The sequence below is a fragment of the Psammomys obesus genome, unplaced genomic scaffold, assembly GCF_907164565.1.
Source record: "Psammomys obesus unplaced genomic scaffold, mPsaObe1.curated_primary_1811, whole genome shotgun sequence".
Lineage (NCBI taxonomy): Eukaryota > Metazoa > Chordata > Mammalia > Rodentia > Muridae > Psammomys > Psammomys obesus.
The window spans coordinates 10,744,668-10,772,508 of record NW_026596131.1 but is presented as its reverse complement, the minus strand read 5'-3'; the positions used below and the strand labels follow the sequence as shown (position 1 = coordinate 10,772,508).

The window sequence follows — 27,841 nt, the reverse complement described above, 5'->3', positions numbered from 1 at the left end:
TGAGCATTATGCACATGGAACTGTAAGTTAAGAAAACACCAGGGGATAAATGGCCGTCTTGCTTTTCCTAGAACTGTCTTATGGTCTTAATGGGCAACTTCCTAGGGCTGGTCTGATTCTTCCTTTGTGGCTCTCAAGGGATCAGCTCCCTCCTTTCTTTTTTACATCTTTCTTTTTTCTCTTTCCTTCTTTCTTTCTTTCTCTCTCTCTCTCTTTTTTTTTTTTTTTTCAAGACAGGGTTTCTCCTGGCAGTCCTGAACTTGCTTTGTAAACCAGGCTGGTCTGGAACTCACAGTGATTCGACCGCCTCTGCCTCCCTGAGTGCTGGGATTAAAGGTGTGCACCACCACACCAGGCTAAGACATCAGTCTCTTTTTCTCTGCCTATCACCCACTCAATCTTAGTGCCATAACCTAGGAAAGCCTTAAAAAAAAAAAAAACAAAAAAACCCATGGTTAGAAATCAAGCTCAGCAAGTAAAGGCACTTACTGCCAAGCCTGAGGACCTCAGCTTGATCCTTGGAACCCACATGGTGGAAGGATAAAACCAACTCCCGATGCTTATTCTACGGCCTCCACATTCAAGCTGTGGTGTGGGGAACCCCTCACACACCAATAACAAATAAGAGTGAAAAATGACAGGTGGGGCTGGAGAGATGGCTTAGCGGTTAAGAGCACTGGCTGCTCTTCCAGAAGAGCTGGGCTCAGCATCTACTAGGGGACTTAAAACTGTCCATAACTCCAGTCCCCAATGGATCTGATGTCTTCTGGCCTTCTCAGCCATCAAACATCCACATGGTACACAGACACAGGCAGAGGGAAAGAACCCATAAAGGTTTTTTTTTCTTTTTTCTTTTTTAAGGCACCAGGGCCTCTTTTCCACAATAAAACCAAAACAAGGAAAAACTCCCCCTGGCCCCTGGCCCAGCATCCTGAGCTAAAGCCAGAGCAAAGGCTTTGAACTCTAAGTTCATGCTGAATGGCCACCGCAGCCACATGCTGACCTGTCCATCATCCATCTTCCAGCAGCCCAGTCATCCTGGGAAGAGTGTTCTCTGGTGAAACCCAGCTTGATCACTGACCATCACCAGCTTCCCTGGCTATGGCGTCAGCCATGAAGAAGGCAGAAGTGGCACATTGATGGCTCTTATGGAAGTCAGGGCTAAGCACCAGGTCGAACAGAACCTCAAAGAAGTTGTGTGTAGTTGATGTGGACAAGGTCAACACCCTCTGGCTGGATGGAGAGAGGTCACGTGTTCAACTGGCTCCAGATCTCCGTGCTTTGGATGTTACCAACAAAACTGGGTTGATCCAAACTGAGTCCTGCTGGCTAGTCCTAAATATATATTTTTTCACCATTAAAAAAAATCATAAGTAGAAGGGGATGGTGGAGCATGCTTTTAATCCCAGCACTTAGGAAGCAGAGGCAGGCAGATCTCTGAGTTCGAGGCCAGCCTGGCCTTCAAAGAGAGTCTTGGCCAGCCAAGGCTACACAGAGAAGCCCTGTCTCAAAAACAAACAAAACAAAACAAAAACCCACAAAACCCAAAAAAATATATAGGTGAAAATATCAAACAAAACATAGGTTTGTTTGAAGCTGAAAAAATGATAATGCAAAAAGAAAGGAGAGCCAAGTGTGGTATTGCACACTTATGATCTTAACACTCTGGAGGCTCAGGAATTCCAACTTCAAGGCTAGCCTGGGCTAACAGTGCACTTAGTCACATAATAAAGTCACATAACCACGAAGGAACAATAAGGACCTAGAGTGGCCATACACACCTCCTGTCCAGTTTGGTGATGCTGAGATCCAAGACTGGAAAGAGTAAGGAGACCTTAGGAGTGTCAGAACCAGGCCTGATGGTGGAGATCAAGAGTTCTAGGCCACTGAGAACCTCAGAAAGGCTTAGCTACCCTAAGGCAATAAGAAGGGAAGGCCTGGTGTGGTGGCACCTGCCTGTATCCCTTGCACATGTGGAGGTCAGAGGACAACTTCACAGAGAGGGTTCTCTCCTTCCAACTTACATAGACTCTGGGGATCTAGTTTATGTTGTTAGGACTACGGCAAGAACCCCTACCCACGGAGCCATTTACAGGAGCCTGCAGGCCCCCATGACTTTAAAAAATGTTTTCAGTCATTTTCTTACATTTATTTTACAAGGTGCTAGTGTGGAAGTCAGAGGACAATCCAAGGGAGTCGTTTTTACATGCCAAGTCACCTCGTGGGCCCCTCTATGACTCTTTAAAATAAAAATTTATTTTTATGTGCACCGGTGTTTTGCCTGTGTGAGGAACTGGAGTTACAGACAGCTGTGAGCTGCCATGTGGGTGCTGGGAATTGATGTGAGTCCCAGGAGATCAGCCAATGCTCTTAACCACTGAGCTATCTCTCCAGCCCCCTACTTTTTAAAACTTATCTTCTCATATATTCTATCTATAGTCTATACATATTAAGATTAAAAAAAAAAAGTGGGGCAGAGCATAGTGGTGAACCTCTTTTATCCCAACACTTGGGAGAGAAAGGCAGGTGAATCTGAGTTCCAGCCAGCCTGGTCAACATAGTGCTACCCTGTCCATTTTCTGTTTTTTTTTTTTAATTTTATTTTTCTTTTTAGTTACATTTTGTTAACTGTTGTTGTGTATGGGTGTTTTGCCTTTATGCATACATGTGTGCCATGTACATGCCTGGTGCCTGCAGGAGCCAGAAGAGGGCATTGGATCCCCTGAAACTGGAGTTACAGATCATTGCAATCCTTTTTGTGGGTGCTGGGAACCAAGTCCAGGTATTCTGTAAGAACAAAAAGTACTCTTAACTGCTGACTTCAGCCTCAAGGGAAAAGAAAAAAAAAAAAAAGGTAAGAATCAGAGAGGCTGGGGACGGGGCCCAGTGACAGTGTTTGTCTGACAAGCACGTAGCCCTGGGTCGTCTCCAGCACCAAATAAACTGGGTGTGGCCGCAAATGCCTATAATCCCAGCGCTTGAGAAGAAAAAGCTGAAGGCGTCAGCAGTCCCCACACAACTTGATGATCTTGAATGCCGTGTCTGAGCTAGCACCACCTTCCTGGCTACGGTTAGATCACCTTGATTTTATTTGTAGTTGCTTTGGGGGAATCTCCCCAAGCCAGAATGTACACTCCAGGGCAACACAGACCCTTTGTGTTTTGTTCATCAGCGTGCTTGGCAAAGCTGGTTCTGCACAGACACGCACAGACCTCTCCAAGAGCTGTCTAATGATGGACAAGCAATCAAGAAAAAGCTGAGAGTTCAGGGGCCACAGTGACCTCAAAGAAACGCGGAGCTCAGGGGTGCAGAGCTCAGATACACCCTCACCTGCAGTGGTGAATGACAGGAGGCAAGCCTGTGAGGCGCAGAGACGAGACGATGGCCCCAGGGTCACCCCTGCCTTTAGAATACTGGTGCATTTTTTCTTTTTATTAAAGAAGAGAATAAAGCATTTGTAAATATATTTCTCTCATGTATACTTCGAAGGTGACACTGGTCAGCGGCTACAGAACCGGGGAAGTGAGTGGGCCTGAGTTCCTCCTCTATCCCCAGATGACAGAGACATATAGAGGGCTTGGGGGTGCCCAGCCCCAAAGGACAAACGGTTCCAAGTTACATGAACAGAAGGATCCAGCTGCCAGCTGGCATCACAGTGCCACCTGGAGCGATGTAGCCTCTCCGGGGATGTCAGACATGCTTGATAAGAAAGCCCCTTTACCCATTAGAAAAAGGTAAGGCGTGACGGTTCCCACTGGGCTCCCAGCGCCGAGGCCAAAGTCAATGCCTCCCACTGGATTGTATGGCTCCTTTGATTTACAGGGTCTTGGGAAGGGTGGCAGAAGGAACCAGAGGGCAGGCTGGGGACCTAGGCATCTCTTAGATGGACCCTGACTTTCTGAAGTCCTAGACTAAAATACTGAACCCTTGACCCAGGTGAGACCTCAAAAACCACTCCCATAAAGGCGGGAGGTAGAGAGCAGGCATTCTGTAGGAAGGTGGGAAAGAAGAAACTTCTTCAACTTAAGAATAATCAAGATAGCTGGGCACAGTGGCAGATGCTTGTAGTCCCAGCACTCGGGGTGGCAGAGGCAGGCAGATCTCAGAGGCTAGCCTGGTCTACAAAGCCAGTCCAGGACAGCCAGGGCTTCACAGAGAAACCCCATCTCGAAAAACCAAAAAGAAAAGAATACTCAATGTAAGGGATGGGCAGTGGTGGCATTGCACACCTTTGATCCCAGTACTTGAAAGGCAGAGGCAGGCAGATCTCTGAGTTCAAGGCCAGCCTGGTCTAGAGTGAGTTCCCGGACAGCCAAGGCTACAGAGAAACCCTGTCTCGAAACAAAACAAAACAAAACAAAACTAAACTAAACTAAAAAAACAAAACAAAATAACTCAACTAACCAAACAAAAAGAAAACAAAAAACTCAACATGGAATAAGGATCCTACAGTCCCTGGTGAAGGATAGAGTTGGACACTAGGACCTGGGTTGGTGACACTTGCACAGGACATTCAGAAGGCTGCAGATGTGAACTGTACCAGGGCTGGCCTGAGGAAGTGAGGAGTGGATGAGACATCATGGTCCCTGAGATGGGGCAGGCGCAGGGAAAGGAAGGAAAGCAGAGGTGGTGTGCAGGCTTGGGGCACTTCCTACCCTCCGAGCCCCTGGAAAGCTTCATGCCCATAGTATTTCCAGGAATGGAACTTGAGGAGGTTGGCTCTGAGAGGAAGGGACACTACCCATGTATGGCTGTTGAGGGCTCCCTCTTCCGCTGTTCAGACTGGCTACAGATGTGTGGTGAGCTGAGGGTCTTTGCCAGGGCCGGAGTGGGTACACTCGGGCCTAGCTAAAACTTTCTGCTCAGCAAGGTGGGAGCCATCTGCGCCCTGCTCAGAACTCTGGGAGAGGTACAGCTGGTGCTAAGGGAATGACAGTTGTGGCTGGCAAGAAGCAGTGGATGGTCTAGGAGACCCCAGACACCAGCAATGGCTGGCTCTGAGATTCCCTTTCAAGTGTTTCCAGTTGTGGCAAGGCTTAAGGAGACCTTGCATTGCAAATCTCTCAGAAAAGCAACTTTGGAAGGGTAAAAAAAAAGAAATCAGTTAAGCCAAAAAGGCTTGCAGAAGACTGGGGACAATCTGAGAGTGAGGCTTGGGGTTCAGAAACAGAGGGTTGAGGAAGCTGAAAAGCCCTCAGGGACAGTGGCCAGGTGGGGTGGAGTGTTTGGCTTTTAAACTAAGCTGTGCCTTCAAGCTGAAGCAAAGTGGCCAAGAGAGGCAGGACAGGTGAGCAGAGCCACCAGCAGGAAACAGGCTGTGTCCCCAAATCAGAGAGGGCCCCTTCTTCCGCTCCAGCCACCTGCTGTGATATATTGCTGAGTAAGGGGCCCTCTCACTTGCCAAGAGGCTGCCATCCAGGCATGAGGGAGCCCTCCGGCGAGGAGGCAGAGGGAATCCAGGCATGAGGGAGCCCTCCCTCCGGCGAGGAGGCAGAGGGAGGCTGCAGACCTACAGTGGGGTCACTTGCTGCTGTGCGTCTTGACTTTGGTGGCATTGATGTCGGCCTTGGTCTTCTGGATCCTGGCGAAGATCTCTTTGAAGAGCGCCTTGTACTCGGGCTGGCTCTGCTCTAGCCGCTTATCCACAGCCTCCACGTGCTGGCTTAGGCTCTTCTCACCCGCCTTGCCCTCTCCCTGGCCCTCCTCACCCCCTAGTAGGTCCCTCCATGAGCTGTCCCGAGAGATGGGCCGCGAGGTCTGCACGCCCGCGTGCCGCACCCCAGCACCATGCTGCCGGCACTTGCTCAGCAGCTCCTCATATTTCTCCAGCAGCGCGTGGTACTGCTCATCCACCTCCCTCAGGATAGACATACCGCGCCTGCGCACACTGTTGGCATGCAACGTGAGGTTGCCAGCATGACGGCTGGCTGGGTCTTTGGCCACTATGGCATTGAGTGCTGTGTCACTGCAGCTCTTGCGCACTGCGTGGCTGGGGGAGGCTGCAGGTGAGGAGACACCATCCTGGGCATTGCTGTCATCTCCACTGCCCGGCTGGGGGTCATCAGCCTCAGGAGCCTGAGTGAGGGGCGCCAGCAACGCCTCGGCCAGGTGCTCCTCCCGGGCCAGCAGGTAGGTCTTGGCCTGCTTCATTTGCTGCAGCTCCAGCAGCTCCGCCTCCAGCTCCTGCACACGCAGGCGGCAGCCCTCCATCTCACACAGCTGTCGCTCCAGCTCCGTGTACTCCTGGAGCACCACTGTGTACTCGCGCTCTGCCCGCTCCTTGCGCTGTCGCTCCTGGCTCACCTGGGACCGTAGCACCCCCACCAAGGTCTGAAGTCGTTCGTTTTCCTGCTCCAGGGGCCGAGGGCCCAGCTCCATCGAGGAACTGTGTAGGCGGAAGGCATCCTCACACCTGCTGGGGACCAGGCAGCGGAAGTTGGCCAAGGCCCTGGACCAAAGTATCAGACACTGCTCTAACTCTTCCTTCTGACCCTCTGAATCATCCTCCACCCCCTACTCCCCTTTCTCTCCTGGCTGTGTGTGTCTGAGGACGACTGATGACTCATAAGACTTACCCAGGGTTCTTCAACCCTGGGAGGCATGGGGAAGGGCCAAGGCTGGAACAAGGGAGGATCTCCAGGTGTGTCTCTCCCTGTTCGGTGCTGGCCAGACAGACCTCTCCGTACTGTCTAGGTTCTAGCAATCTCCCTTCCTCTAGACCCCGAGGCCTGTTCTAGTGCAGCCCTGGACCTAGTTTCCACTCACACTCCTTATTTTTTTAACTTTTCTTTTTTTTTTTAAAGGGTCTTATACAGCCAAATTGGCCTTGAGGATGACTTTGACCTCTTGATTCTCCTGCCTCCACCTTGTGAGTGCTGGGATCACAAGTGTGCTCACCAGACCGTTTATAAGGTTTTGGGGATCAAACTCAAGGCCCCCTGCAGGTTAGACAAGGAGCCTTCCAACCGAACTCTGGCTCCAGCCTCACCCTGATCTTCTCCATCAATCTGTCTTTCTCCTGTCTTAGGCTGGGGGTGGAACTCGGGGTAACACACTTGTAGGCAAGTGCCTGTAAAGCTGAGCTACATCCCCAGGCCTGTATTCTTACAGTAAGTGGTTGCTGAATTAAGGTTTGATGGGAATCGAGAGGTATAGTGCTGCCTGGCTGTGCTGAACACACGGCCTTGGATGAGCCGTGTAGCTGCCAGGCTTAGGTTTTTCTCATCTGACATGGAGGTGATGACCTGTGTTAGCAAAGTAACACCCACGGCTGTCCTTAGCAAGCATCCCGGGGCTTGGACCAGACACAGGCCTCCTTCCCAGCCACTGTGCCCCTTCTCCTTCATCCCGCAGCCAGTGCTCTTGGGATTCTAAGACATACCAGGACCCTTGCCTACCGAGGACTTGTGCACAGCTCCTTCAGGCAGGGGAAGGTGTGGATGGTCCTCCTGCGCTCCCGCTTTTCCCGGCGAGCCCGAAGCTGTTCCAGGCCTCGCAGCTGCTCTACTTGGGCCTGCAGCTCCTCAACCTGGGACTGGAGACGCTCAATGGTCTCTGTCAGCCTGGAAGAGGATGAGGACAGGTATGGGGGACATAGTTTTATTTTTATTTATTTTATTTTTGCATTTTTTTTGGTAAAGATTGTTAGGGCTGAAGAGATGCCTCAGCCATTAAAAGCTGGGCTCACAACCAAAATGTTAAGATTGATTTTTAGGGGTGTGTGTGTGTGTGTGTGTGTGTGTGTGTGTGTGTGTATGCAGGTGCCTGAGCAACCCAAAAGATGAAGTTGGATCCCCTGGAACCAAAACGGTGGGTGCTGGGAACCAAACTCTGGTCCCAGAGCAATAAGCACTCTTAACTTCTTAGCCATCTCTCAAGCCCCACCTGGGGGAAGCCTTCAGGAGACAGGGACAGCCTCCTCTCAGCAGCCCGGGGTCTTTGTAGATGGAGGACATGGAGTTAAGGACAAACAGACCATTTTGAGCATGCTGTCTGGTGTTAAGGTCAGAGAACGCTCTGCCATATCCAAGGTCCTGCCCTTTGCCTACGCATCCCACCAGTCATTGCTCCTCAGCCACCTCTGACCCTTTTGTATCTGTGTGTATGTTCATGGAGGGGAGTACATGCAGAGGCCAGAGCATGACCTTGGGTATCATACCTCAACCAGTTATCCACCTTCTGTTTTGGAGACAGGCTTCCACAAGAACCCAGGGGCTGTTTATTCAGCTAAGGCAGGATCCACCCATCACCCCCTCCTTGGTTTAGAACTACAAATGCATGTTATTGCAACCTATATTTTACATGGTGGCTTGAACTCAGGTTCTTTCACTTTCTCTCAAGATTTAGTTATTTTATACATGTGAGTACTCTGACTGCATGCACACCTGCACGCCAGAAGAGGGCATCAGATCCCAGTATAGATGGCTGTGAGCCACCATGTGGGTGCTGGGAATTGAACTCAGGTCCTCTGGAAGAGCAGACAGTGCTCTTAACCACTGAGCCATCTCTTCAGCCCCTAAACTCATGTCCTCAAGCCTGTGCAGCAAGCCCTTTAGTAACCAGGCCATTTCCCCAACCCCACCCCAGGTTCTTGCACACCCCTCTGTCACGACCACTGTGCACTGCAGTGACACATTTACATGTCTGCCCTCCTTCTCATCTGTGGGTCCCAGAGGGCAGGTCACGGTCGCAGGATCTCTAGTACCTCAAACTGAGCCTGGTGCATGGGTGACTTTTGACCCATCAGTTGTTTGGGGCTAGAGAGATAGCTCGGTGCTTAAGAGCACTTGTTGCCCTTGCAGAGGACCTGGGTTTGGTTCCCACCACCCACACAGTGGCTCACAACCGTCTGTAACTCTAGCTGCAGAAGATCCCACACCCTCTCCTGGCCTCAGAGGACACGGCACACATGTGGTACACAGACATACATGCTGGCAAAACACTCACATAGGCAGAGTAAAAATAAATCTTGGAAAGGAAGGGTCAGTTGGTGATGGTGGTGGTGGCAGCGGTGGTGGTGCATGTCTTTATTCCTAGTGCTTGGGGAGGCTGAGGCAGGCAGATCTGTGTGGGTTTGAGGCCAGCCTGGTCTACAGAGTGAGTTTCAGGACAGCCAGGGCTACGAAGAGAAACCTTGTCTGGAAAAACCAAATAAAAGAAAGGGAGGTGGACGGGAGTGGAATGCTGGTTGTTGTAGAATAGATGTTTAAGCACGCAGAGCTGACATGGATGGATGGCCTCACTACAGTCCCAGGCCCTTTATCATTGCCTTCTAGAAGAGTCTCCCGACCAGTCCGCACACCCGTGGGCCTCCCCTCACCATCCCAGCCCTCACCCGTGGATCTTCTGCTGGGCAGCCTTACTCTCCAACACCAGCCTTTGGTTGGTCAGCTCCAGGTCTCTGGCCGTCAGGTCCAGCTGCTCGTACACTTTGGCATGCTGCTCATTCACGAGACGCAGTGTGTCCAGCTGCTTGGTCAAGTACTAGGGGAGGAGGTGAGGGTGGAACAAACCTTTACAATGAGGCAGGGGCAGAAGTCGCTGGCTGGCCCTCTTACCACTCCTAGGCCGATGGGCTTTGAGAGGTTTGTGTTCAACTGAGCCAGGGGTTGGGGGGTAGGGGCGGTGTGGTGAAGACCATGGTGTAGTGGGCTGCCTTGCAATTGGTGGGCAGGGGTTGAACCATGAGGGCAAGGCTGGGATGCATTTTGCAAGCTGTACAAAGGCACACACAGGCCAGGGCCAGAGGCCTTGAAGCAGTGCAGGGCCGGAGGCCCCTCCCTCACCTCAATCTCCTGCACCTGCTCCTCATTGGTGGAGTACATCTGCTGCAGGGACTCCTCCAGCTCCTTGTTCCTCTCCAGCAGGGTCTTCCCGAGCTCAGCGGCCAGGTGCAGGTCTGGAGAGAGGGGGCCAGGGCAAAGAACAGAGCGAGGAAGTCAGAGAGCCCTCAGTAAGGCCCTGGCATTCACCTATGGCTGGGCTCTTGGTGACTTTAGTCACCCTGACTTAGGTTACTCTCAGAAGCCCCAGCCTGGCTAGAGATGGAAGCCAGGGCTGAGCCTCTGTGCCATCGTCATCACTTCCATCTGAAATGTCTTTTCCTATAAGCTTGAGGCTTATTCCCTTCTCCTCCTTAAGGTCTCTGGTTTGGTTTTGTTTGGACAGGATCTTACTGCGGAGCCCAGGCTATCCTGGATCTCTGCCTCAGCTTCCTCTAAGTTAGGATTGTAGACATGTGGTACCAACCAGCTTGGTATCTCTTTATGCTTGATATAAAACAAAACAAAAAAACCACATAGGCAGAAAAGGTGAAAAGCCAACAATAGAAAATTAATTGAGCTGGGTGCTTTGGCGCACGCCTTTGATCCTAGCACTTGGTGGCAAAGGCAGGTGGGTGTCTGTGAGACTGAGGTCAAGCCAGGGCTACACAGTGAAACCGTGTCTCAAATCATCATCATCATCCTCATCATCTAGAGAGGTAGGTCAGCAGTCAAGAGCTTGTTGCTGCTCTTGCAGAGAACCAGAGTTTTGTTCCCAGCAGGCAATCACAACTGTCTGTACTGCAGTTTCAGGCACTCAAACATCCTCCTCTCCCATTCATGGGGCACCAACATCAGACACACACACGCACACCACACAATCTAAAAAAGAAACAAAACTAGACCAGTGAGATGGCTCAGGGGGATAAAGAACACGGCTGCTGAATCTACCTGAGTTCAATCCCCAGGACCCTCATGGCAGAACAGAACCAACTCCTACAGGTTGTCCTCTGACCTCCACATACTTTCCCGTACATATACATATATGTACACAACACACACACAATGTAATACAAATATGCTTTGTGTAAACAGAGCCATGTCTAGTCTGTCCCAGCTCTTCTATAAAAGTGCATCGCGGTAGCTTCGTGGGTAGAGCTGTAAGTGCACTATTAGTGAATGCAGAAAATGCTATTGCCTCTTGTGTACAGGCTCTAAACACTTTTGTCTTGATAATCCTTATTGTTGGCTGCTTAGAGTGTCTTTGAGTATTTTCCTTATTAAAAGTGAAACTATGGGCCAAGTGTGGTGTACAGGACTATAACCCTAGAACTTGAAAATTGAGGCAGGAGGCTCAGGAGTTTGAGGCCAACCTAGGCCACATGAGATTCTGCCTCAAACAAAACAAGACAAAACCCCCAAACCAAAACTGGGTGTGGGGAGGAAGCTCAGGGGGCAGAGTGCTGGCGTAGCAGGCACAAAGCCCTGGATTCAGTGTCCGGTGCTGCCTGAACTGTGTGAGGAAGTGCACACCTGCAATCCAGCACTGAGGAGTTGAGGTGGAAGGACCAGGAGTTCAAGGTCATCCTTTGATACAGGGTTTATTCAAGGCAAGCCTGAGTTACATGAGGCTAAAAACAAAAACAAACAAAACAAAACACCTAAATTGTGTAACTATGCCACCGGCCAAGACCCCAGCTACTCAGGAGGCTGAGGCAAGAGGACCACAAGTTCAAGGCCAGCTCAGGCAACTCAGAGGCACTGCCTTAAAATAAAAAGTTAAAAGTAGGTAGAGTTTGGGCGTGGTAGCTCATGCCTGTAATCCTAGCACTTTTGAGGCTGAGACAGGAGGATTGGCCTCAGCTTCCATGCTAGTCAGGACTACAGGGGGAGACCCTGTCTTAAACACTTCACACCAATGTGCTGGAGATGACTCAGTGGTCAAGAGCACTGTCCTTACAGAGGACCGGAGTTCTGTTCCCAGAACCCTCATGGCAGCTCACACCTGTTGGTAACCCTAGTCCCAGGGGATCCAATGCCCTCTTCTTGCTTCTCTGGGCACTAGGCACTCAAATGGTACACATACATACATGTGGGCCAAATACTCATACACAGAATTTTATAATGCTTGTTAAAAAAAAATCACTAACAGCAAACAGTAAAAAAAAGGCAGGGGATGTAGTTCAACGATGGACACAGTAACACGATTGCCTGGGGTGTGTGAGGATCCGAACTCATGCCTAGTACTGAAAAATAAAAGTCAAACTAGGGTTAACTTCATTGCATTAAAACCATATTGCACTCGGGCAGTGGTGGTGCACACTTTTAATCCCAGCCCTTGGGAGGCGGAGGCAGGTGGATCTGTGAGTTGGAGGCTAGCCTGGTCTACAGACTGAGTTCTAGGACAGCCAACACTACACAGAAAACCCCCCCATCTTGAAAAACCAAAACAACAAAAACCAAAACCCTTAGTGCAAATCACTGCTTGTTTGTTTGCGACAGAGTTTCTGTGTGTAGCGATGGCTGTCCTGGACTTGCTTTGTTGACCAGGCTGGCCTTGAACAGCTATCCGCCTGCCTCTGTCTCTCAAGTGCTGGGATTTATGGCCATCACACCAGGCTAAATCATGTTTCGTGAGAACACTTTCCTAGAAACAGAATTAGTGGGGCAAACAGTAGGCCTATGCAATCCATTCTGCCCAAAGCAGGAAAGCTCTGATTTAGTATTATTATTTAATGTTATGAGGCTGTTTGTTACAGCAGCCTCCTTTCTAGGCTTATGGTGTAAATCTGGACCAAGATTTGTAAAAGCAACTCTTCTGGGGCCAATAAGACGTGCTGCTATTTTTACATATAATGATAGCTCTGCCTTCCCTCCAAGACAGAAGAGCTTTCTGCCCCCACCCCCAAGCAAGGTTTAGATATGTGGTTGTTTCGGCTACACCTTCTACTGTGCAGCAGACAGGCCCAGGTAAGGCCTTCCTCTTGGAGCCTTATGGAGTGGGGACACTGGATGGGTTAGAGGGCAGAGCGTCCTGTGTTCTTTCAGTTAAGTCAAGAACAGGACTGGTGTTCCTTGTGAAAGCCAGAGAAGCCCCATTAGCTACTGGACCTAGACAAAAGGCCAAGCCTTATCAGGAACAGGCCTAAAGGTGCTCTCACAATGAGGGTAAAATTCTCTTCTTTTTTCCTTAAGGACAGAGCATCTTGTAGCTCAGGCTGGCCTCAAACTCAAAAAGGCTGAGGGTGACCTTGAACTCTCATCCTTCTGCCTGCACCTCCTAAGTGCTGGCACTGCAGGGATGTGCTGCAGCACCTGTTTTTATGTGGCGTCGGGGAATCAAACCCAGGGCTTCCTGCACACTAGGCAGGCATTCTGCCAACTGAGCTACATCCCCAGCAACTTTTGTTGTTGTCTGAGGTAGGGTCTCATGTAGTCCAGGTTTTCCTTGATACATAGCCAAGGATGACTTTAAACCCCTGATCACATCACCTGTGTCTCCCAAGTTGTAGGATACAAACAAGCTCAGAACAGGGATGAGGTTTCCAAATAGCCAGAATGGGGCCTCTAGAGCTAAATTAATCGGAGAGGAGAGCTCTGTGTCCTGATGTCACCAGGAAGCAGACCACACCAGCTCCCCTCTAGCTAGACTGTAATGACACAGCCTGGGACAAAGACAGTTCTCCTGAAGGAAACAAAACTAAATCAGATGCAAACTCCATAGCTCGGGGCAAGTAACCTGCACAATGAAGATGCCAAAAGGCCAGGTCACCTAATGTACACCCAGTAAGGCAGTTGAGGACACTTTCTGTATGGATTTATATATGTTGGGCCAAAGTCTGGAGATGGCTACAAAGTTTGAAGCCCAGTGCTCCGATTACTGAATGACAGCCTTGTGATCTATCATGTGCTGGGGAATAGCAGGGGTGGCATGGGGTGGTTGGCTTTGAGGGACCCTCATGGTCTTCCCAGTCTGTAACAGGATGGCTTTGTTCACCTTCCTAAGTGTTCAGGCCTTGGGACTGTTAGGGGGTCTAGGAAGTGACCACTGCCATACCATATACCTGGGTAGCCAGTGACAAGACCTTGCAGCTTGAGCAGAATTCAAAGCCACAGGAACAAGAGAAGGCCCAGGGCAATTTCAATATCATGCTCCTCCTTCCAGAAGCTGGGCTTCGTGAATTCATAGGCTGGTGTCCCAGTGAGGGTGGGGTGGGGGAGTATGCCACACCATGAAGAGAGAGACGATCAAAGATTGCCTTGCAAATCTGACTTGGCCACCAAGTAATCCAGGGATGATGAAGAAAGGAAGGGAGGGAGGGAGGGAGAGAGAGAGAGAGAGAGGAAGCTGCCTGGGTGGAGCTCTGGAGAATCTCAGGGAAACTGGATCACAAGGCAAGAGCTGGTCAGAGCTGCCTTGAGGGTGATGGGAGGAGTCCAGAGCTGGATAGCAGGGGACTGAGAGGAACCAAGTCCTAGGGAAGGCAGCTTGCTGAAGGATAGTGGCAGTTCTGGGCTCAGGAAAGGTTGACCTGGGTGCTGGGGAGCATAGAGGCTAGCTGAACACTATGCAAGCCCAGAGAAACAAACAGCCTGTCATGGTTGGGTTAACAGGCTCTGACCAAACCAGGGAAGGTACTGAGCCTGGGCTGCCACCTCCCCTGCCTGTCCCTAGGGACTCTCTGGGGCTTCCACTGGGGGCTCTAACTGGTTGTATATAAGACAATGCTTCAGAGAAAATAAAAGAAACCCTGGAATCCCATCACAGGACAGACATTGACAGAGGGGCCAGAAAGGGACAAGGGATAGGCCAAGATGGACAAAGGTAAAAAAGGATGATTGAGGTGGAAAACACCAGCTGGTAGATCTGGGGGTCCTGCCCCACAGGACACAAGAGTCAGGAACTCAGAAAGGCCTTTGGGGGTGACCAGGGTGGAGGAGGGTCATCCCTTTCCTTAGTAGTCAGAACATTTCCTGGGGGATGGGGGCAGGACTCGAGACTCAAGGTCAGGCTAGGCAGGAAGGGAGGTCAGGTCTCAAAATCTGTGACTCAGCAGCCATCCCTCAGCCTGGACAGAGGTGGTCACAGATGGAGGAGGGGAAACGCAAAGGAAGAGCCAGTGCTTAATAATTAATTCATGACTTTTTCTATTTTTACAGGTGCTCATGGCAGTGGGTAGAGGGAACATTAGCCAATCGAAGCCCCCACCCGTCCTGGCCACCTCCTGTCTCTGGGACAGAGCCACACGATCTTTAGGGACAATCTCTTTGGGAAATGAAGTTGGGGCTTAGTCTAGGGTAAGGGAAATTAGGCAGGAAGGATACCCCACGTGTGGGTCATCCAGAGGCGTCCACAGAGCCCATGGGAAGAATCTGGAGACCAAGTACAGGGAAGAGGAACACAAACATGGGACCTCTGACAGGACTGCCTTTTGGCAGGCGCTTCACCCTGTCACCCAGCCCTCCTGGCCTGGCATGCAGAGCTGAGTGGCTAGGACTTCCTTTGTCCCCGACTTCCCCTGTCCTTCATTTGGTCCCATTCCTCGGTACAAACATCCCTTCCGCCTGCATACATGCCTTCCTCTTCCTTCCTCTGCCCTCCAGCTCAAAGCTCTTTGCTGAAGGGGCTGTCACTCTCACTTGCCACTTCCTCCTCCTCTGCTGAAATTCAGGATCAGGAGGGCAGAGATTCCATCCCTAGACACAGCTGCTGGCAAGAAGTTCCACTTCTTCACAAAGTGTTTCATTACTGGGTGTCCCCTGGTTCCTGGGCTCTGTCTACACCTGGAGCTGCAGGCCAGACCAGTAGGACCCAAGAAGTGGGGGGGGGGGGGGAAGTGTGGGGCACTTTAGTGCCCCTGAAATGGCAATTCATGTCCCTCACCAGAAGCCACACATCTCCCACCCCTACTCCTGGGCTTCTTCCTCCCACATCTGGGCTGGGCATAGTGCCAAGCCTTCATTAGGGGTGTGGGAACTAAATGAGACTGCCATGGTATTAGCATCTGCCTCCCCTAGAGGCTACCTTCCCCAGAACTCAGCTTTTTATCTTTCCTTCTGAGCTAGCCTCTCCCAGGAAGCCATCCCATAATCACTTACAACATATAAGAGCCCCCTCCGCTTGCACACCTAGAGGGTCGGGGCTGTGACTGTGCCCTGGTCCCAGGACGATGGAGGTGTTTACGGAGCGGAAAAGTTTTAGGGGTCATGGGGTTGTGGCCAGGACAGGGAAGAGGTGGCACAAGGGCATGGGGCAGCTCACTGCACAGCAATGTCAAGCCCTCCACCCTCCATCCTACACAGGTTTCCCAAGGTTCTGCCTCACTGACAAGCACAGAGACAGCCCCTTCATCTGCAGGTGAAGCTTGGCTGTGTGGGGAAGTGGGTCAGGAGACAAAGGCTCCAGGATCCAAGTGAATGCTTCCCAGCCTGGCAAAACCAGGACTCTGGGCCTCCACAGCACACACTGTGCCAGGCTTGTGTTTTAATACCTCAGGGCTTTTGGGTGACTGTGGGAAGGTCCCTTCTCCTTATATGTTTCCTCACCCTCAGGGTATCAGCAAAACAGGCGCCTAGGCAGAGAAGAGGGTGGGACCAACTCTACTCCGGAAGGCCCCACTCCTTGTCCCTCTCAGGCCTTCTTCTTGTCAAGATGCTCCACCTCTCCTCTCAGTGATGTCACTTTAGCCACCTCATCACCAGTTTCTAAACCCTTTCAATCATTCTCTGGGACCTCCGATGACAGCCACAGAACGCTCCCATTTGCAGGAAGTCTAAAATTTCTAAAGGACCCCATCCAAATCCTGAGCCACTCGGGTGGAAGCCTAGTGAAGGGAAGGACCAGGGGACACCTCTCTCAGGAAGGCAGACTGGAGACTTCTGGCTTCCCTGCACCACCCCCTCTGTGGGCAGAGGGAAGGATGTTGGGGAAACTTTCTCGAAGTCTTAGAGCTCAGAAATTCCGGCCAGGACAGGTGCTGCTGATCTGGAGAGATGACTTATCTCAACATACAGTGCACTCTTAGCAAAGTACCCAGGAATCTCCTGCGGGGGCCCCAAGACTCCCATTCCACCTAGTACCCAGGCCCCCTAAGAATATCCCACTAGGGACACCCAAGTAGTTGCTGCTACTAAGATGAGAAGCGCGATGTTTGCCCTGCCATCTGGACACTTTTGCAGGTCTCCCTCTACTGCGTCCACATCTTCCAGGGCAGCGCCCCTCTCGGTCCACGTCCCCATTTTCAAGACGCATCGTGCTCTGCTGGGCGCACCAGGTCCAGCCCAGCCCTTTTCTAGGTGATACCGCCCAACAATGGGGTAGTGGCCAGGGGTCTCGGAGCGTACGCCGCTTCCCTCCCCGCCGCGCTCACCCTGCTCCAGGTCCTGATGGTCGTACCAGGACTCCTCCTCCTCTGCGGAGTAGTCCTCCATCCCGGCGGCTCTCCGCATGGCCCCGCGGGTGGCGGTGGGCGGGCGCTGCGGCAGCTCAGGGCCTGGGCTCGCAGCCCGGGACAATGCGGCGAAGGCGGCCGGGGCTTCCAACGTCGCGGGCTCGAGCTGCAGCGCCCCTGCGCCTGCCGCCCGCCATCCGCTACCGACCGTGCGCCCAGCGGGGCCTCTCGCTCCCGCGCGCCCCGGGTCCCGACGAGCGGGGGACGCCGGGTGGCGGCGGCACAAAGGGCGGAGGGGTGGGGACTGCAGAGCGGGACGATGGCTGGGGCGACCCGGGGCCGCCTGCAGGGTTGGGGCGTCAGGAGAGTGCGGGTGCTGCGGCGGGCACCCCCTGCCCGCCTCCGGCCCGCACACCGCCCGGCCCGCACCGCGACACCCGGAGCCGCCGCTGCATCTCCGCCCGGGCCCGCTTGCAGCTTCCCAGGCCGCCAGCTCTGAGGGGTGGGGCCTGCCGCCGGAGGCCAATCGTAAGACGTATGCAAATAGGGGGCGGGACCGAGGGCGCGGACCTTCCTGCTGTCCTGGTCCGGGAATTGCTTGGACCAAGCCTCTGCCCTGCTTTTCCTCCACGTACGACTTTTGTTTCCGTCCATCTGGAATTATTTTGTTTGTTTGTTATCTGTCCTTCTGGCTTTCCTGAGAGCAAGGGTCTGTCCGCTGTTCACAGTGGTTCTCACTTCGCAGAACGTGTTAATCCATTGGGGTATTCCATGAATGTTCTTTTAAATGGTATTAATTTACAAATACCTCTAAGAGCCTGGAATGCAGGTTTGGCTCTTGCTGAGGATTTGAGTTCTGTTCTCCGCACCCATGTCAAGCAGTTCCCAAAAGCCTGTAACCCAGCTCCAGGGACAATCTGACCCCTCTGGTCTCTGTATCTGCAATCTCATAAACTCTCTCCCACACACAACACAGATACACAGGATTTGATTAGAAAGAGGCAGATACAGCGGCTCCCTCCTCTAATAACACGACTTGAGAGACGGAAGCAGGAGGATTGTCTTGAGTTTCAGGCCAGACTAAGCTACAGTGTGGAAGCCTTTCTGTAAACTAAACTAAGCAAAACTAAACATTACCTTAAGGTGTCTGAAGACGTGGCTGAGGCACGTTAAAAGTGCTTACTAGTTTTGTTTTGTTTTAAAGCTTGTTCTTGTAATCCCAGCTCTGGCGGCTCGGGAGCGGAGATAGATGGATCTATGATGGCTCATTGGCCAGTCAACCTAGCCTACTTGGTGAGCTTCAGGCCAGTCAAAGATCCTGTTTCAAAAAACAATGTGGACAGCCCCTGAGAAACAACAGTGGGAGGCTTTCCTTTGCCCTCTGCACACACATGAACACACACACACACACACACACACACACACACACACACACACACTTTTAAAGACCTGAGTCTTGGACTGGCGATGGCTCAACAGTTTAGAGCACTCGTTTTTTTGCAGAGGACCTGGAGATCCATTCCCAGGGCCCATATGTGCTTCAGTTACATCTGTAACTCCAGTTCCAGGAGATTCAGTTTCCTCTTCTGCCCTCCTAGGGCTCCAGGCACGCACATGGTGTAGATACATACATACATACATACATACAAGCAGACACTCACACACATAAATATAGAATAAATGAATATAGAAATATAACACATTTTTAAAAATAGCCTAAATGTTTAAAAACCTGCATGTCTAGAAATGGGCTGGAAGCAATGGAATTTGAGGATGTTACTTGTATTCTGGCTTTTCTCCTTACAGTTCTTATTGCTTGAGACTCAAATCTTAGATCCAGTTACACCCATGACAGCAACGGTTTAATCCATCCAGTGTTCTCCCCTTGTAGGAGTTTTTGTTGAGACCCATCGTGTGTGGGCATCGTTGGGGCACTCTACAGAGATGTTGCAACATACCCAGGAAAGGACCCCTATCCAGAATACAGCAGACCCGAAAGCCCAAAGGAGAAAGGCAAACAGCCAGGGGGAAAATGCACTAAAGACCTGACCGGACACTTTGCAGGAGAAAAAAATATCCAAATGGCCCAGTCCACATGTGACCACAGGCCTCCCTTTCTTTAGTCTGAAATGCAAATTAAACCCACAATGAGATACCCCTATTACCATACTTAGGGCCTGAACTGCCTCCCCAGGCCTGTGTGTTAGGGCCTGACTCCCAGAGCAGTGGCGTTGGGAGTATGGTGACATCTGAGAGATGGAGCCTGCTGTGTGTGTGTGTGTTGGGTCTTTGTGTCACTGAATATGTAGCCTTACTATGGAGGTCTGGCCTCTTCTCCTTTTCTCAGCGGTCTGGTGATGACATGAATGGTTTCATGGCATCCAGTTATGATGGGCTGGCTTGCCATAGCCCCCAAAACTGATCCTGGACTGAAATCCTTCAACACGGTGGGCCAAAATACACTTTTTATAAACTGTGTGTTAGTGTTCCACCGCTATGACAAAATGCCGAAGATAAACCAACTTACGTTGGGTATGTTTGGCTCAAGGTTTCAGTTCGTCATTGCTTAGCTCCTCTTGGCAAGGCAGCCTGTTGTAGTGAGAATACATAGCAGAGAACACAGCTCACCTCAGGCAGTCAGGATACAAAGAGAGAGACAGGAATGAGTCCTAGTATCTCCCTTCAAAGGCATGTCTGCCAAGACCCAACCTGGGCCATTAAGATCTAAATGTGCTATCAGATCCCACTAGCACCATGGCATGGTGTCACAAGGGTTTTCACTGGGGTGTGTGCTTAGTGACAGAAAGCCAGCTAACACGCACTGCTCGGCAGGATGGCTGCCACATTTTGTTTTGGATTTAAAAGATGGAAAGTAAGTAGCGTTGCTAAGAATATCTGGAATGTGCCCTCCTCCTGGAGGAAATGACATTGGGGCAATCCACCTTAGAAGACCGTTTGATGAGGTCGGCAAGATGGCTCAGTAGAGGAAGGTGCGCTGCCAAGCCTATGACCTGCCCTAACAGCTGGTGTTTTTTCTTTGTTGGTTTGGTTTGTTGTTTGAGATAGGATCTCTCTGTGTAGTCCTGTCTGTGCTGGAACTTGCTTTAGTAGACCAGGCTGGCTTCAAACTTTCAGAGATCCGCTTGTTTCTGTCTCCCCGGTGCTGGGGTTAAAGGCGAGTGTTACCACATCCAGCCGATGATCTGAATTTGTTCCCTGGGAATTTGTTTCCTGGGAGAACAAGCTATCACAAGTTGTCCTCTGACCTTCACACACGTGCTATGACACCCACATGCACATACAAAAATATGTGCACACATAGGCAAGTACAAAAATAAGTAATTAGAGGCTGGAGATCTGGCTCAGCAGGTAAGCAGTTAAGCGCACAATGCTCTTGCAGAGGACATGAGTTCAGTTCCCAGCACAATGGTGCAGCTCATAACAGCCAATAACACTTAGCTCCAGAGGATCTGATGCCCTCTTCTGGCCTATGGGCATCTCCACTCAGCTGCACCCTCATCACAATTACATAATTAAGATTAAATATTAATAAAAAGTACAATATGGTATATTTATGTAATTAAGTATATATATATAATGTAGTACAAATGAGTAAAAAATGCCAGACAAAAAGAACAAATATTTGTATTCATTCCTCTGTAATAGAGTGTCTCAAATAAATAACATTCACGACAATGTATGTCTTGAACACATACATTTTTGTTTTGTTTTCCAAGATGGGGTTTCTCTGTGTAACCCTGGCTGTCCTGGAACTCACTCTGTAGAGCAGGCTGGCCTCGATCTTAGGAACTACCTCTGCCTGGAGTGCTGGGATTAAAGGTGTGTGCCACCACACTCAGCTGAACACATAAAGTTGTGGTTTCTAAGTGTGATGTGGGTTGTGATGCCTCAAGGTGTTGGCAGAGCTGCGTCCCTTGATTTGCTTCCTTCCTTTTTCTAGTTCCTACAGACAACCCACGCTCCTTAGCTGGCTGTCCCTCCTCAAAGACGGGAACAAGAGGTCTGTGTCTTCATCGCACTCCATTGCTTCAACCTCTTCTGCCATCACCATCTAATTTCGACCTTTGCTTTTACAATGTTGTTAATACTATTTTTGTGTGTGCAGGATGTGTGTGTGTGTATGTGTGCAATGGTGATGGCGTGTGTGGAGTTCAGAGGACAACTTTGTGGAATTGGTTCTCACCTTCCTTCCATCTTTATGCGACTTCCAGAAACTAAACTCGGGCCTCCAGATTGGTGACGCAGCCTCCTTGACAGACTGAGCCACCTCTATGGTCCTCCTTTGTAATGACATTTGGCTCACCTAAGCAATCCAATAACCTTCCTGTCTTGAGGTTTTTTCACTTAATTGCATCAGCAAAGTCCCTTCTGCTGTGCAAGGCAAAACACCCGAAGAATCTGGGGCTTGCACAGTCATGGTTTTGTGGGTCATGGTTTTGCCTGTCACAATACTGCATTAGTCTAGTTATCCAAAATTTAAAACTTAGGCTGGAGAGGAGGTCCTCGAGGGGACCCAGGTTTGACCCTCAGCGCCCACAGGGTGGCTCACAACTTTCCGTCGCCGCAGTCCCAGGGAATCCCACACATTCTGGCCTCTGCAGCCGTTACATGTACAAGGAGCCCTGGCATATGTGCAGGCGAAACGCCCATGCACACAAAATCAGAAAGAATGGGGTATGGTGAGCCAAGTCTGAAAGCTCCGTGCTCGTGAGGCTGAGACAGGTGGACGGCCAGAAGTCTGAGGCCAGCATGGTCTACGTGAGTAGAAGTCAGTTGAAGGCCAGCCTGGGTGACATGGCAAGGCCCCGAAAGCAAACCTTGGCGTCATTTTGAGCAATTGAGGACAAAGAAGAGGAGGAGGGAGAAAAATGACTGAAAGATAGGCATTTTCTGCTCCTGTGTAGCTACCAACTACGGTATGTGAAGAAGGAGGAGTTTGGTAAATACAGCCTCCGAAGGCGATGTCTGAGCTGATATTTAAAGGATAAAGTGGCAGCCTTGCCACACTCTTCAGGAGAATGTTCCAGGTGCAGGAGACAGCAAAAGCGAAAGCTCCTAGAACAAAAGAGTTTGGCTTACAGTAGGATCTGTGGGAAGTGCAGTTCGGCTGGAGTGGAGTGAGCAGAGAGGTGAGGTTAGAGTCAGAATTGTAGAAGCCAACCCCTGCATGAGCCAATAAAAGGCCTTTTATTTTCATCTGTGAAATATCAGCTTGATAATTTGGCAACATGGGATTGCGGAGAAGCAGGGCAAGCACAGGGACTTCTGCAACAGCCTAGGATGGCGGTAACTGTGCGACGGATGAAGCTGTGGGAAGGGAAGTGGAGAGAGATGGTGATGGTGGAGGTGATGCCTAACTGACTGGACGGGCACATGAGCTGAGTGGAGCGTCAGAGCGATGCCCACACAGACTTGCTCTAGTAACTGGGCCGTGGTGATGCCATTCAGAGGTGAGTCTGAGGGACTGAGATTGAGTTCTAAAGGGATCTGGTCAGGTGCCCAAACTCACTGAGTGTTCACAGATTCAGTCTGCCCCGACCCATCATGTCGTCAACCTGTAGCTCTGTGGGAAGGTACCCAGGAGCCAGAGCTGCCCCATGGAGCTCTGGAAGTGCCAGAGGCAAGCAAGGACTGGGGACCAGGTCTGAGGATGGTAAAAGAAAGTTGGATTCTCAGCATACATCCCAGGGGGCTGGCACGAAGATGAATGAGGCTGGAAGCTGGACCACTGAGCTGGCCAGGGTGCCTCTTGGGCCCCTCTGCCACAGAGGGTATGAGAACAGGAAACTCTGAGATGTGAGCTGGCTCCAGAAATGAAAATACAGGATATGTGCCAAGCCTGTGATATGTCCATTACCTAGTGTGGCTCAGAGCTGGGAGTGGTGACACTTCCAACTCTAAACTAGTGTGTGAGGAGATAGATCTACCTCCCAGGAAGAAAGTTCCTCTGTCTTGATTAGCTACCACCCATTAGGCTCAGGGATCAGCTTCAGACCTGCCCCTGCCATGTAGTCAAAACCAGGTGGATACCAGTGATGGGAGAAGGGGGAGGGGCACGACGCGACATAGGATGGGGACCTGATGGCATTGGACGGGGGATGGACTCAAAAATACATTTCCTGACCTGGATAACCTTCTGAGCCTTTTATCTTATATTTGCATCAGAAAACCAATGCCTGGGGCCATCAGAGTGCAGCACTTACAGCCAGAGCCTTTGGGTAGGCTTCAATGCCTTCCCAAATCTTATGCAATAGAATTTCTTAGAGGTCTGTGCTGATTCCTAATAGCAAGACGTACTTTGGACGCCCAGAAACCTGAGGATGCAAACTCAGATCCCGAAGATGCAAACCCAGGTCCTGGGGATGCGAGTCCAGATCCTAACTGCGGAATGGGCCACCAACACCAACCGCCACTGACCTCAGAGCCTCCCTAGAATGGAACTCCCTAGCTGCCAGCCCAGCTATGTCTGGGGTTGAGGCTTTGGAAGCCCATCTGACAGCTTGGAATCACACACGCGCCACTGCTCAGCCCTTAGCCTCTGCCCTCCACCTCCGCATCCAGCACAGCACAGCTGGCCGGAAATGACGACGCGCACGCTGGCAGCGCTGACGTTGACGGTCCGGCTGCTTGTAGTCACGGCAGCCTCCCTGGAAAAGGATGAGGGCGTGTCAGTCGCCTGTCGGTGCCCTCCTTGTGCCAGCAGCCACGCTGAATCTTGGATTGAAGTGAAAGAGGCGGCGCTAGGGATCTTTCTTTTGCGTCCCCACCCCTCCTGCAGGCGGTGCTCTCTTAGTGTTCCCATTCCCCATCATTCTAACATAAGGGGAAATGTCACCCAATGATCTCTATGTGTTCTTTCCCCGGCATGAGGTCAGCGCCTGGCAGAGTAAAGCACTCAGTACATCTGAATGGGTGAGGTCATCTGGTTGTCTTCTCCCCGCCCCATCCGAGTTTGTCCTAGACAACTGTCTATCCTGAAAGAAGTTCAGATTTTCACAGTCCTGCTGGGCGGGAAGAGCGTCCATGTGCCTGCCTCAGTTCCTTACAGTGCAAACCCTCCAGGCTTGACTTGTAGGGTGCCAATGCAGACAGTATCCATCCTTACTGAGAGGCAACTAATGGAGAATTCAAAGACCTACTATGAAGCCAACAACCAGGACAGGTCCTGGGACAACTGGAGCTATGTGTTTGATATTAGAATTATGTACATCACCTGCGTCAATCATCCACCTATATTTTGTTTGGTTCTGAGTGAAGGTCTCATATGAAGCTCTGGCTGGCTTGACACTTTGCCAGGAGTAAAGATGTGGGCCACCTTGCCTCGTTCTACTTATCTTCTTCGGAGACAGGTTCTTGCGCAGCCCAGGCTTGCCTCAAACTGTAGTCAAGGTTGACCCTAAACTTCTTCATCCTTGAGTCTCTATTTTCCAAGTGCTGAGGTTACAGGCATTTGCCATTATTCCTGCTGTATGCTGGGGACTGAACCCCGAGGCTTTGTGAATGCAGCACTGTACCAACTGAGCTATACCACAGCCGTGTGTGTGTGTGTGTGTGTGTGTGTGTGTGTGTGTTTCTGCAGCTGAGGTTATCTGCCAATTCACCGTGTAGTTGAGAACAACCTTAAATTCCCTAATCCTCCTTCCTCCCAAGGGCTAGAATGACAGGTTTGAGCCGCTGTGCACAGCTAATTGATGTATTTTTAAAGCTGTTCGTGATCCCTCACTCCCCACTCTGGTAGGACTCCTGAGGCAGCTGGCTGGGGACGCCGGCCCAGAAACCTTGCCTCCTGTGTGGGGATGTGTGGAATGAAGTGTCAGGCCGTGGGCTCCTAAAGGAGAGACATGTGGAGAAGCCCCAGAGCACAGTGGCTCACTCTGGCTGCCCTGACACCCACTACCTCATACCCAGTCACACCACAGCATCTTGTACCATTGTCTGAGACACAGAAAACCCCCCAAGGTCAGGGCCTCTGGTGGCCCATGGCAGGTACCCAGTCCAAACAAGCATTCTAAAGATTGTGGCAGAACCGAATTCCTTGGCCCCCTTCACCCTTCTCCCTGTGACACTCTAATTCTACATTTTATAGTGCCCCTAAGTGCTTCACCCCAGGGCACCTGAAAAACTCCTAAGAGAATGAAAGATGACTTTGAAACAGCTGGTTAAAATGCATCTTTCCCATTGCCTTAAGTGGAATGCAAATTACCCAAAACCCTTCATAAAAGCAGGCATCACCTTCCGATACCTGATAAACACTCTCTGTGTGCTGGAGAGCAGGGGATGCAGGGAACAAGATGGATGCAGTTTCTGCTGGTGCAAAATTTAAATTAAAGATGGAAGTAGAAAAGCAGAGACAGACAAAAAACAAAAATGCAATATACATATTGTGCGGATATATGCCTGTGTGGCTCAGACTGAATGCATCCTGCTCTTCCAAAGGACCCGAATTCAGTTTCCAGAGCTCTTGTTGGCCAGCTCACAGCGGCCTGTATCTCCAGGGCCTAGGAATCCTGAACCCTCTTCTGTACTCTGTGGGTATTACACTCATTTATTCACACAGGGCCACACAGGCACACACATATACACATAACTAAAATGGAAACAAATGTGTATGTAGTCCATGCTTTTAATTCCACCCTCTGGAGACAGAGGCAGGTGGATCTCTGTGAGTTCGGGGCCAGCCTGGTCTGCAGAGAGCTTAGACAGGACAGCCACGGCTACATGGAGAAACCCCGAGTTGAAAAAAAAAAAAAAAAAAAAAACAGAAACAAAAACATAAATAAATAAATCTTAGCCAAAACAAAGCATCACCCAAAACATATATTTCTAATCTATATCCAGGTGTCAGAGTGCATACCTCAGTAACAGGGAAGCTGAGGCAGAAGAACCAGGAGTTCAAATCCATCCTTGGTTACATAGTGAGTCTGAGGTCAGCCTGGATTACAGAGGACTCTATTTATTGTTTCAAAAACAATAAATAAAAATAAGGAACAAGGGCTGAGAGCTGCCTCGGTGGTTAAGAGTGCTGACTACTCTTCCAGAAGACCCAGCTTCGATGCTCAGTGGCCACAGTGTCTGACGCCCTCTTCTGGCTCCCACAGGCACTAGCGTACAGATATGCATAAAGACAGAATACTCATATACGTAATTTTTTAAAAAATAGGACAAAATAAAAATAGTGGCTGAAGTTTTAGGGAAAAAATGCTAGGGGCTGAAATAACATGTGAGGGATGGGCCATCTCTTGTTGGGGGAAGATTTTTAAGATGAGATGTGAAAGGCTGAGGAAGAGGGCATCTACAGGAACAGAGGAAGGAGGGGTGTATGGCACATTAGGAGTAGCTTGCACAGAGGCCTGTGCAAGAACAGGGGTGTGGGCTTGGGGAACCAGCAGCTGAGAGGGCAGAAGGAGGGCTCGGACTGTTTGTTCAGGCTGTGGAGATTGTGGTAGGGGCCTGACAAGGCTGCCATGAAGAAAAAGCTGTGTGTGTGTGTGTAAGACAGGGTCTCACTATGTAGCCCTGGTTGGCCTGAAATGTGCCATGTAGACAGGCTGGCTCTGAACTCACAGAGATCCAGCTACCTCTGCCCACTGTGTGCTGGGATCACACTTAGCCACACTGCCAACAATGTGACACCCCCCCCCCCCGCCAGGGTTTCTATGTGTAGCCTTCACTGGCCTGGACTGGCTCTGTAGACCAGCCTGGCCTCAAACTCTCCGACTGTCTCTGCCTCCCCAAACGCTGGATGACAGGCGTGTGCCACCACTCCCAGCTGATCTTAAATTCTTTATCTTCCTGTCTGTACCTCCCAAAAGCTGCGATTATCAACCTGCTTTAGAAATATTTTTGTATGTGCCTGGCATACAGTGTGGTACTCTTAAATGTGGAGCCAAGAGTTGGGACATCGTGGCACATGCCTGTAATGGTAGCACTTGGGAGATGGAGGCAGGGTTATGAGTTTAAGGTCACCCCCAACTTGGCCTTTTTTTTTTTCCCTCCCTTCTTGGAGGAGAGATGACCGGCCTGACTTTTGAGTACATTGGCTGTGACTATTAGTCTATACAGCATAGTACAGCAATTTTGTATGTTATTTTCCAGGCTTAGTCCTAATGGGCCTTGTAGCTTCTCCTAGTTCTTTGGGAACATCCTCTGGCCATCTTTGGAGTGTCCTTTCTAAGCTCAGTGTCCTTGCAGCAGGGGTCCAACCACACAGCAAGGCCACATGTCAGCATATTTTTTAAAAAATATTTTATTTATGTGTCTGTGTTTGAGTGTATGCTGTAGGTGGGAAGAGGCTGTTGGATCTCCTGGAGCTGGAGTTACAGGTTGTGTGTGTGTGTGCTGCCAACCATTGGTGCTTAGAACTGAACTCAGGTCTTCTGGAAGAACAGCAAGCAGTCTCAGCCACTGAGCCATCTCCTCAGCCCCATGTGTCCCTAATTTTATCTTCAGACCTAGCTGTGTCCAGTCTCTGGGCTTCTCCCGGCCCAGGGCCCGGATGTGTGAAAGAAGAAGTTCCCAGGTGGTTGCATCCTCAGCTGTTCAGAGAAAACCCTGCCTAGCCACTCCAGCCTTTCCAGCTGAGACCCAGCCATCACTCGGAGTGGAGACCAGCCATCTCAGCCCAATCCCAAAATCATCACCCACCCAGGGGATCTAGGAGACAGGAAA

General features: G+C 50.7%; 1 protein-coding gene across 2 annotated transcripts; it reads right to left on the bottom strand.

The window, feature by feature from the left end:
* Positions 1-3,102: 3,102 nt before the first annotated feature.
* Positions 3,103-17,210, bottom strand: Cdr2l (cerebellar degeneration related protein 2 like). Of its 2 annotated transcripts, none has more exons than XM_055592695.1 (5): positions 17,132-17,210; positions 9,786-9,898; positions 9,335-9,483; positions 7,398-7,562; positions 3,103-6,415 (listed from the first exon to the last, which is right to left on the bottom strand). In XM_055592695.1, the coding sequence occupies exons 1-5, from the start codon at positions 17,208-17,210 to the stop codon at positions 5,521-5,523; spliced, it is 1,401 nt and encodes a 466-aa protein (XP_055448670.1). In that variant the 3' UTR covers positions 3,103-5,520. The 2 variants fall into 2 exon arrangements, with proteins under 2 accessions (XP_055448670.1, XP_055448671.1); XM_055592696.1 differs by having other exon boundaries at positions 3,103-6,412.
* Between the last annotated feature and the right edge of the window lie 10,631 nt (positions 17,211-27,841).

Coding starts and splice junctions, on each gene's coding strand:
- Cdr2l (XM_055592695.1), bottom strand. CDS start 17,210: ATGCGGAGAGCCGCCGGGATGGAGGACTACTCCGCAGAGGAGGAGGAG. Junction 9,899..17,131: donor CCATCAGGACCTGGAGCAGG/GTGAGCGCGGCG, acceptor CCCTCTCTCCAG/ACCTGCACCTGGCCGCTGAG. Junction 6,416..7,397: donor GAGCTGTGCACAAGTCCTCG/GTAGGCAAGGGT, acceptor CCTGGTCCCCAG/CAGGTGTGAGGATGCCTTCC.